Below are 13,319 nucleotides of genomic sequence, written 5' to 3' on the forward strand. Positions count from 1 at the left end.
TCACCGTCTGGGTGAGGCCAGTTGAGTCGTGTGTGTCCGGGCACCTCAGTTGCCCACCTAACACAGCCCCGCGCTCCTGGGCCGCAGCAGAGGGCCCCAGGAGAGAAGACCGGTGAAAATACTCTGCAAAGGAGGAAGCGCTACACAGACACTGAGTGTTCGTTGTTGCCCAAAGCGTCGTCCGGTGAAACACTGCAGAAGGACTTGCGTTCTGATCCTTTACTTCTGCGCGCGCTCCACCGGCGGGGAGTGCGCACGTGTGCGCCCCTCTGAGCGCCGTTGCGCAGTCAGATGCCTGGAACAGACGGGCCATTCGTTCACACACACACACACACACACACACACACACTGATGCTGGAAATAGCGAAGCATTAAATACATTAATAGTACCAGTAGTCAGGAAAATGTGGTTTCTTCTGTTAGTGGTATTCCCGGTCGTCTTAGACTATATTTTCTTTGTTTCCCCCCCTTTTTTTTTTTTGACTGGACAGGGATAACAAAGCGCTGCTGTGCATTTGCTGCAGTGAAACTCTGCCCGTCGGCCACTCCGGTTTCTCTTTATTTTCGTGCTGGCTGAAGCGCCCCTGGCTGCCACGGAGAACCGACAAGGAGGCCTACCGGGGGCCCACGGCACAGGCGCGCCTTTAGCCAAAACGGCGCCTGCCCCGGAAGGTGGCTTGATAGAGTTTATATGGTGTCCAGCCTGTGGGACTCACGCGGCCCAGGATGGCTGTGAACGCGGCCCGACACAAAATCGCACATTTACGTAAAACTTTTTTTGCTCATCAGTTTTTATTAGTGTTTGGGTATTTAATGTGGGGCCCAAGACAACTCTTCTTCCTTCAGTGTGGCCCAGAGACACCAGAAGGTCAGACAGCCTCAGTTTGTAAGGAAGGACGAAAATCAACCTGCTTCTCATCCTGGTGACGGAAATGAAGGTGTCCGTTCGGCCGGCGTCCATGGCCCCTCCGGTCCCCGCTTGCTCTCTCTGTGTCTTTGCTGTCCTTTGTCTCCTCCTTCCCCTCTTAGACTCTTTATTCGATCTGTCCCCTGGGCCCCCCAGGAGTGCGGTGCTGTGAGCTGACTGTCTCCAGGGGGGGGGGGGGGTGGTCAGGCCGCTCCCCCGGGCTTTATGCTCAGGCGTGATCTTGGCACATGACCCACAGCACGTCTGGTGAGGGTTGCTTAAAACCGTCTTAACGTTCTCCCTCTAGCTTCTAGAAGTTTTACTGACCTAAACGTGAATAAACTCAAAAGTCAAATCGGAAGAGAAAGAAAATCCCCATGTTTTAAATTACAGAAGTGGAAATACCCATTAGGTAGGCCTTAAAGTTAAAGAATCGTTTTGGGAGCGAGAAGAAGCTTATGATCCTTAAAACTTACAAGGGTGCAGGTTCAAATGTACCTCTTCACACGCTGTTTCTCCTCCACAGCAGTGATGCTGCGTGGTGAAGATTCAGTGAATAAGGTTTCTAGATAAAAATTGGGACCAAGGAAATTAGTGACGGACATTTCGTTTTGATAAGTGGCTGATCTTCACTGCGGGGGTTTCTCTTCCTGCCGGACCAACGGCAGCCCTTAGCTTACCCGCGGTTGTCCGTCATCCCCAGGAAAGCGTGAGGAAGACAGCGGTCCCAGCGGCGTGTGCGCCGCCCTCTGTGAGCTGTGCATCCCTCCTCTCCGTGTCGTTTTTGCTGTGCAGCCCCCGGAGGTGCTGATGACTGGTTTCCAGGAATCAGCACACGCACCCTCGCAAGCGTCTGAAGTCCTGCTTGGCACCAGGAAGCAGGATGAAAACCGCAGCCTGCCGTCCGGTCCGGCACGGAAATAGCTGGAAGGCACTTCCTTATCTCTGTTAACGTAGATTCCAGTTATGTTACACAGTTGTTACCTCTGCATAAATTAACAGTTATTCAAAACATATCGCGTGCTGCAATTTGTTGAAGTGCATGTTACTCAATCTAAGTACCTACTCATTTCAGTTAGATATTTGGGACTCATTTTTAAAGATTTTAAACATATTGATAATGGGCCTATTGAAAGCCATTTGAATTCTCAATATAATGTATCTAAATTATTGTTTCCCACTTACGTCAAAATCAAAGAACATTCTATTCTACCGAATGCAGGATTATTTTCAGATGAATTTAGTTTAATGGAAGTGTGTGGTTTCATACCACACACTTTTATTAAAATATTTATACCCACCGCCTGGTGAATCTTTGCCTTTTTTTAAATTGAATTTTTTGAGGTGACACTGGTTAATGCAATTCTGTAGGTTTCGGGTGTACAGTTCTCTGACATATTGTCTTCGTGTGTCCTTCCACACCCCAAGCAAGTCCGTTTGAGCTTTTCTTATTTTATTGTCGTGAGCAGACACTCCAAGTGAACGCCATTCCTGCGGTGAGAAGAGGTCACTCCTCACCTCTCGTCCCCCCTCCGAACCAGCCCGCATGTGCACTTCACAAAGACGTGCCCCACTGGTCGGGGGCGGGGGGGGGGGGGGGGGGCGGGGGGGGGGGGGGCGGGCGCAGCGCTGCCCACGTGCCCCACGTGGCGCTCCACGCTTCCAGGTTGAGTCTTGCCCTTCTGTGCTCCCTCGTGGCCGACCGGAAGTGAACAAAGAGACGAAGGCCTGGGAGAGGCCCTGAGGGATGACTAGAGCCCTAGCTCTCAGGCAGGCCGGTCTTCCAGACCACCCGGAGAAGTGTCTGTTCTCTTCCTGAGGGCTAACCACAGGCGGATCGCAAGGACACTTCTCAGAGCCCCCCTCCAAGAAGCTTTTCATAGCGTTTCCCCAAAATGTTCTAAATCCTCAGTGAAAATGTTTCTTGCTTGGATGTGATCATATTTTGATCAGTCCCACCACGATAAAGCTGCCCAGTGTCCCTCCTGTGTACTAGACTTGAATACCCCCTATGGGTGCTGCTCTTCAGGACCCCAGGGTACTACACTCACACGGATGATGGAGACTCCAGAGAAGACGTTCAGACGGCCGCGAAGCCCATGAAAGGTTCTCAGCATCGCTAATGATGGAGCAAATGCAAACCAAACTACCTGAGGTGCCAGCTCACACCCAATAGGTTTGACACCATCCAAAAAAAAAAATAAGCATTGTCAAGGAGGCAGAGAAATCGGAACTCTTGCGCCCTATTGGTAGGAATGGAAATGCTGCAGGCTCCCTGGAACACGGGATGGAGCCTCCTCAAAAAATCAAAAACAGAGCGACCATAGGATGCACTTCAGGGTAAACATCCAAAAACCGTGAAAGCCGGGTTTCAGAGAAACATTTGTAACCGCGTCATGCACAACAGCCAGGGCGGGTGGGTCCCAAGCCTGAGGGTCCGCCCGAGGATGGTGGGCCAGCAGAGCACCGTCTGTCTGTACAGCGGAATGGGACTCAGCCTCAGAGAGGAAGGGCCTCTCCCCCACGCTGCGACGGGAAGCGATCTTGGGGATGTCCTGCCCGGTGAAGCGAGCCGCAGACCAATGCGAGATGGTTCTACTTGTGTCAGCCGCCCGGAGCAGTGCAGGTCACAGAAGTGAAGGGCAGCTCAGGGGGGCTGCTCTTGGGGGGCCGGGCTCCCACGCCGCCAGACGGGAAGTGTGCAGAGGCCGTCTGCGCAGCGGTGCCCACACCTCAGGTCACTCTTACAAGCGGTGAAGAAGGCGGTGGCTCTGTGAGGCGTGTTGTGCCACGGTTGATACACTTGCAGAGAACGGCGGAGAGCACTCAATGATGGTCCTGTTCACAGGGGTGTGGGCGGGACGGGGTGGGCGAGCAAAGGAGGGTGAGCTGCCTGGGGGTGTCGTCCTAATCCTGGGGTTACAGGGATGGAGCCAGGACCAGAGCCCGGCAATTGAAGTGGCCTTGGCCTTCAGAAAGAGGTCGCCCAGCAGGACTGGCAGCCTTAGGGAGAGGGAAATGCCCGAGCCAAGGCCAGATGGGCGGGGGCACAGTGCTGTAAGTTCGGGACCTTCCCATCTCTCGCCTTGCGCTCGCATTGGCTGAGCATGTGGGAAGCCAGAGAGCAAAGAGGTGGCAGGAATCCCCGCTGGTTCCCCTGCGCAAGGAGGACGGTCCAGCTGGGCTCTCTGCTCCCCTGGTGCTCCTCGCTCTCTGAGAAGCAGGCTCATTTAAGGCCTCCAGACCAGGTCAGCCGCTGCCCACTACGTTAAAATACACCCACTTCTCTGACCTGGGTCAACTTGCATGGGGAGTCCCCCCGCGTCTTCAGTAGGTTCCCCGACCTGAAGTGTGGCCCGCGTCACCATAGGCTGGTTGATGCAAACGCCAGTTAAGTTCCTGCAGCAGCTCCTCGGGGCTACAAGGAAACACCCCCAATGGAACAGGGCTCCTCAAGGACCTGCTGTACTGGTCTTCAGACCGAAAAGTGCGTGATCTCACCACCAGCGGCCTTGACCGTATTTGAAGGAAAAAAATGTTCTGGACAGAACATTTCCCATCTGAAGGAGTGGGTGCTTGTTTCTCCACATTTATTCAAGTAGTATCATCGTCACGGTTACGTAATGCCATCAGTTACGTGGTGTCATCGCCACACTTCATCATGGCAAAGAGGAAATGGGGACGCAGGAGGAGAAGCCTCCTCTCCGTTTTTTTAGGGTTATGCTGCGGGAGCGAAAGCGAGCACTGGGCAGGCAATGAGCAAATCAGAGCCCCCCCGCCCCCCCCCCCCCAGCTACCGTCTAGCGTGGTCCGATAGTTAAAGCAGACCCAGGTCTTTTTCCATCAACTTACTGAGTGTTTGCCTCCGTGGTCTGACGGTGTCGCCAGTGCGGTGTGGCTCGGGCGGGTTAGCGCCACCGATTGCTGAGACAGAAGGGGACGTGTTTGTTCTTCATCCCATAGTTTCTCTGAAACACTAGAAGCAGTTAAATATGAAATAGCATTTTAATTTTTTATGTAGTTTAATGTTTGTAAAGCGAGAAATAATAAAGTGCAGATATTATTTGCTTGATTTATTTCGCTCCTGTTTTCCAGCATTAAAAAGTAATGCTTTCCATGCTCTTGTTTCATTACAACAATAAGCCAGCAGCACAGGCTTACCGGTTAAAATACGGTCTGCCGTTAGTGAGGTGGTCTTCTCTTGTAAAGTCCCGCTGTTTTTGTCCTTTTCCTACTTGGTATAGAACGGGTAGACTTGGAGGTGGGACTGAAAAGTGATATAGATCACATATTTTTAGTTGTACGTTGAAGTTTTTCAGTAAAAAGAATGTCTGTTTTAAGCACTAATACGAAATTATTCTAAGTAAGAGCCGTACAGCAAGATAAACACCGTGCTAAGGGAATTCTCTGAAGTTTCTTCTGTGTTCCCAGGCAATCACTTTTATAACACGAGCGTTTTCTTGAGCTTCCGGAAAATGGTCAGTAACCGACTGGTAGTGTGGACGTGGTCTGTGCTTGGGGTTGTGGGTAGTGTAGCCTGTAGTGCTTCCCAAAGCACGGGCTTGTCTGGAAAACAGCCTCACGGGTGAAGCAGGTTACTCGACAGCCGCCCGACCCCGCTTCCTCGCGCCGTCTCTCTGTCCTGGCGCCTGGACCTGGCCGCGCGCCCTCGGAGACGCGTAGGGAGCAGGCCCAGCAAGGATTCGGAGCTGCAGCGATCCGCAGGAGGAGAGCGCACCTGGCCAGACTCTCCTGCAGCTAAAGGCCAGCCGAAGCTTTGTCTGCTGGGGAACGCAGTGAGGGGCAAGCCCACTCCTTCACTTGAAGTGGAATTTCTCGCATTCTGAGTGTCCTGAGCGTGTGATTCACGTGAAGATTGTTCTGAACTCGGACTCCCCTTGGCCACGAGGTCCAGTGTTTCAACAGGCAGACGTGTAATACACACGAAGCCCAGCATACTTCCTGCCTCTTCTGAGGGTTTGACTCCAGCTACGCGTCTTTACCCACGGAGGAGGTAGAGCTTTCTTGGGAGGGAAGGCAAGAAGGAAAAAGCCCCTAAGCAAGTGGTGCAGCGGGTCCAAGGAGAGAGGCAGGCGTCACGGCCGTGACAGCACCTGTGGCCCCTCATGCGACTAGAGAGACGCTCTCCAGGCATGAGTCACAAAAGGGGCCGCTTTCTCACGCAGATGAGGTGGGTTCTATGCCTCCTTTGCCCCCAGCTGGGGCACAGAGGACAGCCATCCGCAGGGGGAGGTAAGACAGGGAGCTTGTGGGAAATAGGCGAGCAAACAGGGAAGCTGGGTGAAGACGTGGCGAGCTTGTGACGCAGGAGGTGGGTCCCGGGGAGTTTTACAGAGAGAGCCCGAGAGCTCAGCAAGAGTAAGGGAAGGCACAGTCAGAAACCAGGGTGGGGGGAAGAGAAGGAAAACGACCCCGATAGGAGCTCACCCTAACGGGGGCTCTGTGCTGCACCTGTGGGGTACAGCGGGGTTCTGTGTCACACATGTGTGTGACGTTGGCAGGTGACATCTACCGGTCACATTCACTTCCTTTGCTTGCCAACACACAACCTGGTTCACATTTTTCTTTGCTTTTCAGCCTGCCCCTGAGGAGCTCCCTATTTTAGAGCAGCTCCAACATATTTTTTAAAAGATTTTTTTCTAACTGTATGTCCTACCTGTTTCTTGATAGGACTTAGCCGGGGACAGAGCAGATGCTGTGTGTGCGGTGACTGCTCAGCCTCAGCCTCCGACACAGTCATTTGTAGAAAAAGAGTCCGTGTGACAATCACGTGTAAAACTCCCAGTTACGTGTGGGGTCTCCTGACCTGTGTGTGACAATCACATGTAAAACTCCGAGTTACGCGTGGAGTCTCCTGACCTGTGTGTGACGATCGCATGTAAAACTCTGAGTTACGTGTGGGGTCTCCTGACCTGTAAGGGTTGGCTGACGTAGGAGCCTCGTCTGTGAGCTGGACCCAGCCCACGGAGGTGGGGGGCCAGGGTGTGGCGTCCTGGCTGGGACGAACCTCGGCAGACCAGGAGCCTAATCTGTCCTGTTGGTGGGTGTCCCCGAAATCTGTGCCGGTCCGCAGTCCGCTGCAGGGGCTCCACAAACAAGCTTTGTGAGTGACGAACGCTAACCTCAAGTCCCCCGACTTGTGCAGAACTCTGGACTTGTGCAGAGTAAAAGAACTATGTTGAGTTTTTTTGATGCCATTCCCGATAGTACAGAAAGAATCCACCTAATAATTATCTTTAAGTAGTTGTTTGAGGGTCTTTTAAAAATGTATTTGGAAATTATTAATGAAAAAAATTGCACGTAACGAAAACGTCTCTCGTGCTGTGGGTGGGCTAATTCCTACACAACCTGCTGACCTCAGCTTGTGTCCTTTCTGGAAGTCTGTTCCCAGCAGCCATGGCCCTCCCTCCCCCTGTGAGCCGGAGTCTGACCCTCACATGACTGCTCAGGGCTCCCTGGGCTGTGCCGCCCCCACCAGCCCGTGGCCCTCCTGCCGCCATGTCCCTGACGTACTGACTGGTCTTCTGTCCTCCTGGGCCCTGAGGTGGTGTCCCTTGGCATAGAGGGGCCATTCAACCCATGTTGACTGTGTTCCTGCAGAGCTGAGCTGTAAGAAGGGAAGCGTTTTCTCCACCACATGGCTGTCCTTCCTCCAGGCTCCCTGCAGTTTCCGCACAAATCCCCCCCGTGAGGCCCCCCGTCCATCCAGCAGGCGGCCGTGGACTCTGTGGGACGGAACCACAACTGTGGCCTGCAGCCATCTGGAGCCCACGGACGCTCGTGAAGAACAACTGTGTGGGATTCCACCCTAGAGGGCGGGGCGGGGCGAGCTGTGAGGACGTGGTGATACGCGTTGAGGTTTCGGGGGTCCGGAGAGGAGCCCCAGCCCTGCACCAGTCGGCCTCAGAGCCGCGGCTCCATCGGTCCCCTCGGGGGCGCTTCCTGGGTGCTTTGCTTTCTGGGCGAGGAAGGACAGGGAAGGACGGCGGGGCACGTGGAGAACGCAGGACAGGCCAAGGAAGGACAGCGGGCACTCGCTCCCCACCCCAGCACTGCAGCAAGGACGAGAGCGGCAGGGCACGTGCGCTGTGAGTCAGAGGGGAAGGAGTTCCCGGGAGGCGGCAGGAGGAGACAGCTCAGATCCGAGTGTTGGAACCAGCCCCCTCGGGTCCCAGAGGCATGTGACGGCGGAGGGGACTCAGTCTCCTCTGAAGGAGCTGTTCGACGTGGGGGATAGGTTGTCCTGGGGGGTGGGGGGTCGCCGCTTAAAATGCGTCAGATGCCGGGTGAGTCATCTAAGGTATGTGTGTGTTCTTGGCCTCGGTCTGTGGAGGATCAGAGGCACCCAAGAGAACTGTATGGAAAATTTCTAGAAATTAAATCGGCTCATGGCGTTTCCTAGTATAATCTTAATACTTCCTTTCAGCGCACATTAAAGCTGAGCAGAGTGTGTTGGTGGATTCAGTCCTCCCGTGAGCCTTGAAAGGCTCCTTGCACAGCCCGGGGCACTGATCCAGGGACCCCGGCAAGGTCAGGTTCAGCCCCGTGGCTGGGGAGGCTCGAGCTGTCGCTGATGCACTGAGCAAGGTGCTGGCCCCGCGGACCAGGACAGCCGGAACAGGGACCGCTGCGCTGCTCCTCGGGGGTCGTGGGGGGCTTGCTGCTGCTGAGGGGCCCCTGGCCAGAAGTGGGCGCTGCCCTTCCTGTGACCATAGCTCTACCCTGAGGAGGGAGAGGAGGGTGTGTTGTCTGTCTGGGTACAAGTCAGGCCAGTGGTCACACTAGTCCCACGGGTGTCTCGTACTGACCCGTCGGCTCCGCCACTGACGGCACCGGAGCCCAGTTACGCAGCCACTCCACTGTGGCAGGTAGGGATGCACTCGTACCTGACGTCGCTGCTAAGTCTGAAAACTCACATTTTTCCTGACAAATGCTCTTGAAACGCAGTCCGGGAGGCAGGCTGTGCCCGCGGCGTGCTCTGTGAGTGCGGGCGGCAGGGAAGTGGCGGTGCCCGTGCGGAGCCACCCCCCGGCTTGCTTGCGCGCCGCAGCGAGCTCCGAGTTCCATTTCCATGTGCAGCCCAGTCGCCGTCATTGTAGGGGGAAATCAGCGTGGCAACCGAGGAACGATTGTAGTAAATATTGTGCTTCTCTTCACTGACGTAAACTGCATAGAATATTTCAGAACAAATACCTCTGCCAGTTTGGCTTCATATGTTGGAATATTCTGCCTGCAGACTTCACATGTAGAAGACACCCGTAGTTCTCTTCTGAGATTACCTCTTTGACGTTCACCCAGAAAAAACGCGCGATACGCCGTCCGACGGTCTGAGGCCTAAAGCAGTTTCTCTCCACTGGCAGCCCTGAAACCTCCTGACTCCTGGGCTCGCGCTCGGGCCGTGGGGAAGTGCCGTCCAGCTCAGGGCGCCCACATCGCCCTTTCCTCCTGGGGCTGGTTTCCTCCAGGGCTTCAGGAAACTTCTGAGAGAAAGTCATACCTTAAAATCATATTCCATGATTCATCTTAAGGCAGCACAGCAGCACGCTAAAACATATTTCTGTGGTGCAAGTTTCACCATATTTGGTCATTTCACAAAAAGTATTAGTGTTCTTTCTACTGATTGCCTTCCGAATTGATGGAACATGTGGGTTTCTGAATCTTATTTGGCGCTGTCTGTGAACTTTACGCCTCCTCCTTTCATGCCCATAAAGATTCCGGAAGCTTATTTCATTAGAGACCCCCACACGTCCCTTCTCACACGGGACTTTATCGAGGCACGCGTGTTGTAGTCCGTGTTCAGTGGGTTCTCGTGGTCTTTGGTCTGTGGCCACATGTGTGCATGCTCTCACAGGTGAGCCTTTGCTCGTGGAACCCCAGCCTTACCATAAGCACGGTGGCGGGGTTAACAGACACGCGTGGGAAGGGGGCGCAAGGCCTGCTCCCCAGTCCTAACCCTCGGACGGTCTGCAGCCAAGAGGGGTCCCCGGTCCACAGTCCGGGCCTTTCTCATGGCTGACTCGGGACACACTCGCAGGGTCCAGTGTCTGACCTCCTCCCTGGTTGATGCAGCTGGTTGTGACAGGCGCCTCCCTCCCCTGCAGGCCACGGAGGCGCAGATCCAGAACTTCGGCCAGACGCCGTCGCAGCTGCTCATCGAGCCTCACCCGCCCCGGAGCTCGGCCATGCACCTGGTGAGACTGCCGGCTCGCTGGAGCCGCTTCGGCTTTGGGCCTGGACACGGTCGGGTTAGAAAGTGACATCAGCAGGTGTACCAGCTTCTCGTCCGGTTAACTCTCCCTGCGTGCGTGCAACACCCCAGGGGGAATCGGGAGGGAGGGCAGTCCTTGCCTCTAAGTCCTGCTGCAGCTGCCTCAGCTTTGGGTTCACAGAAAGCCCTCCTCCCCGACTTCGCCTCCCTCTGCGTGACCTCATTCCCGCATGGGCCGGCCAACACACGCCCGCCCCTGATCGGGTTCGGTAATTGATTAGAAGGAAAAGTACATAAACCCCACACACTGCCCAGCTGAATCTTTTTTGGGAGAGGGGAATGGAGGGGAGTAGTTCATCTTAAGAAAAGGAAAGGTATATAAAGGGAATTTGAGGCCACGGCAGAGGGGTTAAGGACAGGGGCCCCAGGGCCAGGCTTGGGTCCAACAGCGTCTCGGCCGTGGCCAGCAAGGGTCTCAGGCAGGCGTGGGTGCCTCCTCTGTCAGTTTCAGTGTCTCTGAGAGTGCCACGGCTCGGTCCGTGTGGCACTGGACCAGCGGCTGGCACTCGGTGGGGTTTCTGCCAGCCAGCGTTAGCTGCGTACAGGGCAGCTTTTATTCCCGTCGGCGGCGGGGGAAGAGGCGGTGTGCTTCCTCTGTGCACGTGACCTGTAAAAGCCCACTGTCACGGCAGCGCCGCCCTTTTCAGTCTGTTGGAAAAGAGTAAACACTTCCCACTTCGTCTAATTTGGATAAAAAGTCTTCCGATAAACTTACTTAGAATTCAATTTTAAACTTACTTTTCACTAATTTTTTTCCTAGTAACAAGGGCTGGAAGGTAAAACGGGATTCCCTCTTTGCAAAAGAGCATGTGGTGGCCTGCAGTTTATCAGTTCTCGTAGACAGTTACCAGGGCGTCCAGGGCCCTAGCTCTGGAGGGAAGAGCTCTGCAACATGGCCGTGGTCCGTGTGGACACGCGCGGAGAGGCCCTTCCTTTGTGGTGGAAGCACTGTCTGCACCTTTCGCCTATTCTGGCAGCCACCCCCACCTTTGTGTGGAGCCCCCGTGTCTCAGGTGTGACGGTGAGCACAGGCAGATGCACCCTCCCTGTGGTCAGTCAGCCGATCACCAAACTCCTAGCGGAGCACAGGAGTAGAAGCCTTTGTTTGAACACATTGTGCCCCCAGGGCCACAGCTCAGCCCGGCCCAGCTCCTGGCTAGTTGCTAACTTGCCCTTCCGAGCGAGCCAGGCCTCAGTGCCAGCACGCCAGGTCTGCCCGGGGCGTGCCGTCCCCCCCAGACCCCCGGTCCCCACGCAGGCGACGCCCAGTCCCCAGGCAGGCCTGCAGCTGCGGCCTCGCAGCCTCAAGCCTAGAGAGGAAGCCTTTTTAATAAACCGTCCAAGAGAATATCTCTCACACGTTACTTTATGAAACACTCTGGCAGAAGAGTTTATTCCTGAGTCAGTTTTCTCTGTTTAATAACAATAATAAAAATATTTATCCTGGATTAATGCCCAGTCAGAATTCATTACCTTCCTAGGGGAAATTGTCAGAGACAAAATTGGCACAGAACTGTTTACAAAGAAAACGCGAGCTTTCTCAGTCCGGGTCGCAGAGAATCGGTGCACGCAGCGAAGGACCACAGACCACACGCGCGAGCGCTTGGTGGCACGTGCTTCCGGGGCCCCTGCTCCGTGTGGCTCTGCAGCCGTGTCGCCAGTGTGTTACGGCGCTCCGTAGTGGCGCTGGGAGTGTCTGCCCCCCACCAAGTCAGGCTAGATGTCTGAGGAGCAAGGGTGCAGGAAACAAAAGCGGGGCTAGCCCTGCACAGAGCATGGCCGGCTCCCCCCCGCCTGGTGCTTTAACTGCATGGACCCTTTGGGCTCCCCTCGGGGACTCCCCAATAAGCTCACTCCTCTCAGCCCCGTGCGGTCTGGTGACGCCTACATGGAGCCAGTGCAGGACTCGGGGCTGTGCATCCGGGACGGCCGGAGACCTGCTCGCTCTCCACTGTGCCGGCTACACTGACCGGAACAGGCATAATGGCTGTTCTCCCCGCATGACTGAGCTGACCCCATCCGCCTGAGCCTGCCCCTCCCAGAACTCACACTAACTGTGTTGTCCCCACCCCCGTCCCACAGTGCTTCCTCCCCCAGAGCCCTCTCATGTTCAAAGACCAGATGCAGCAGGACGTCATCATGGTGCTGAAGTTCCCATCCAACTCCCCCGTCACCCACGTGGCCGCCAACACGCTGCCCCACCTGACCATCCCGGCGGTGGTGACGGTGACCTGCAGCCGGCTCTTCGCGGTGAACCGATGGCACAACACAGTCGGTACGTGCGCCCGGGCAGGCCTCACTCTGCGGGGCTCCCGAAGCCACCGGCAGGTAGGATGGGGCTGGTCTGCCGGTGCCACCGCGGAGCCGTGGAGACGGGAGCCCCGTCTGTCGCATGGGGCTGTCCTCCCACAGGGTCTCCCCGTGCTGGGCGCTCGGTGAGCCTTCAGAGAGTATCTGACAAGGGAGCAGTTCTGCAAACCAGCCAGGTCCTTCCCCGCTCTGCCACTGCCCCCCAGAAAAAACAAACAGCCCTGGCCGGGCGGCTCATTGGCTTAGAGCGTCGTCCTGGTACGCTAAGGTTGTGGGTTCCATCCCCACTCAGGGCACGCAGGAGCGGCAGCCAGTGGGTGGGTGTGTGTCTGTCTGTCTCTCTCTCTCAAATCGATGAAGAAAACACTTAAAACCCAGTTCTCCCCATATTAAACAAAAGTGAACTTGAATCTGGGTCCCCTAGATGCTGGTTTCCAGTCCTATTTCTCTCCCACCATGCACTTCGTCAGCACATATAGGGAGGGCCCCGTGTCAGGGACCCCTGCACCCCGGGAGGGCGGCTGTGAGCAGACACATGCCCTCTTTCTCCTTGAAGTGACGCAGCCTCGGCTACGTTCAATGACCTCACGTGGGTGCCTCCCAACCCTTCCCTGCAGGTTCCAGCCAGTGCCCTTCCAAGCGCTGTGAGTCGGGCATAAAAACAGACTCACTGGTCCTCCTTAGCTGATCAGGACAGAAGGGGAGTGAGCGCCTTGCTTAGGCGTCTCCGGACGGAACAGAGGAGCCACAGCGAATTCGCCGGCTCTTTCTTTCCTGCCGATCTCTGTGTTGCTCTGAAAGACGGAGTGATGT

At 55.6% G+C, this 13,319-nt stretch overlaps 1 protein-coding gene across 5 annotated transcripts in view; it reads left to right on the forward strand.

The window, feature by feature from the left end:
* NBEA (neurobeachin) overlaps positions 1-13,319 on the forward strand; it is a 470,020-nt gene that overhangs the window by 440,571 nt on the left and 16,130 nt on the right. For all 5 annotated transcript variants that reach the window (XM_053916392.1, XM_053916393.1, XM_053916394.1 and 2 more), the window contains 2 exons: positions 10,030-10,119; positions 12,279-12,471. In XM_053916392.1, coding sequence (XP_053772367.1) covers positions 10,030-10,119; positions 12,279-12,471 — 283 coding nt within the window. The remainder of the gene's footprint in view (positions 1-10,029; positions 10,120-12,278; positions 12,472-13,319) is intronic.

Source organism: Desmodus rotundus, chromosome 13 (assembly GCF_022682495.2).
Source record: "Desmodus rotundus isolate HL8 chromosome 13, HLdesRot8A.1, whole genome shotgun sequence".
Taxonomy (NCBI): Eukaryota; Metazoa; Chordata; class Mammalia; order Chiroptera; family Phyllostomidae; genus Desmodus; species Desmodus rotundus.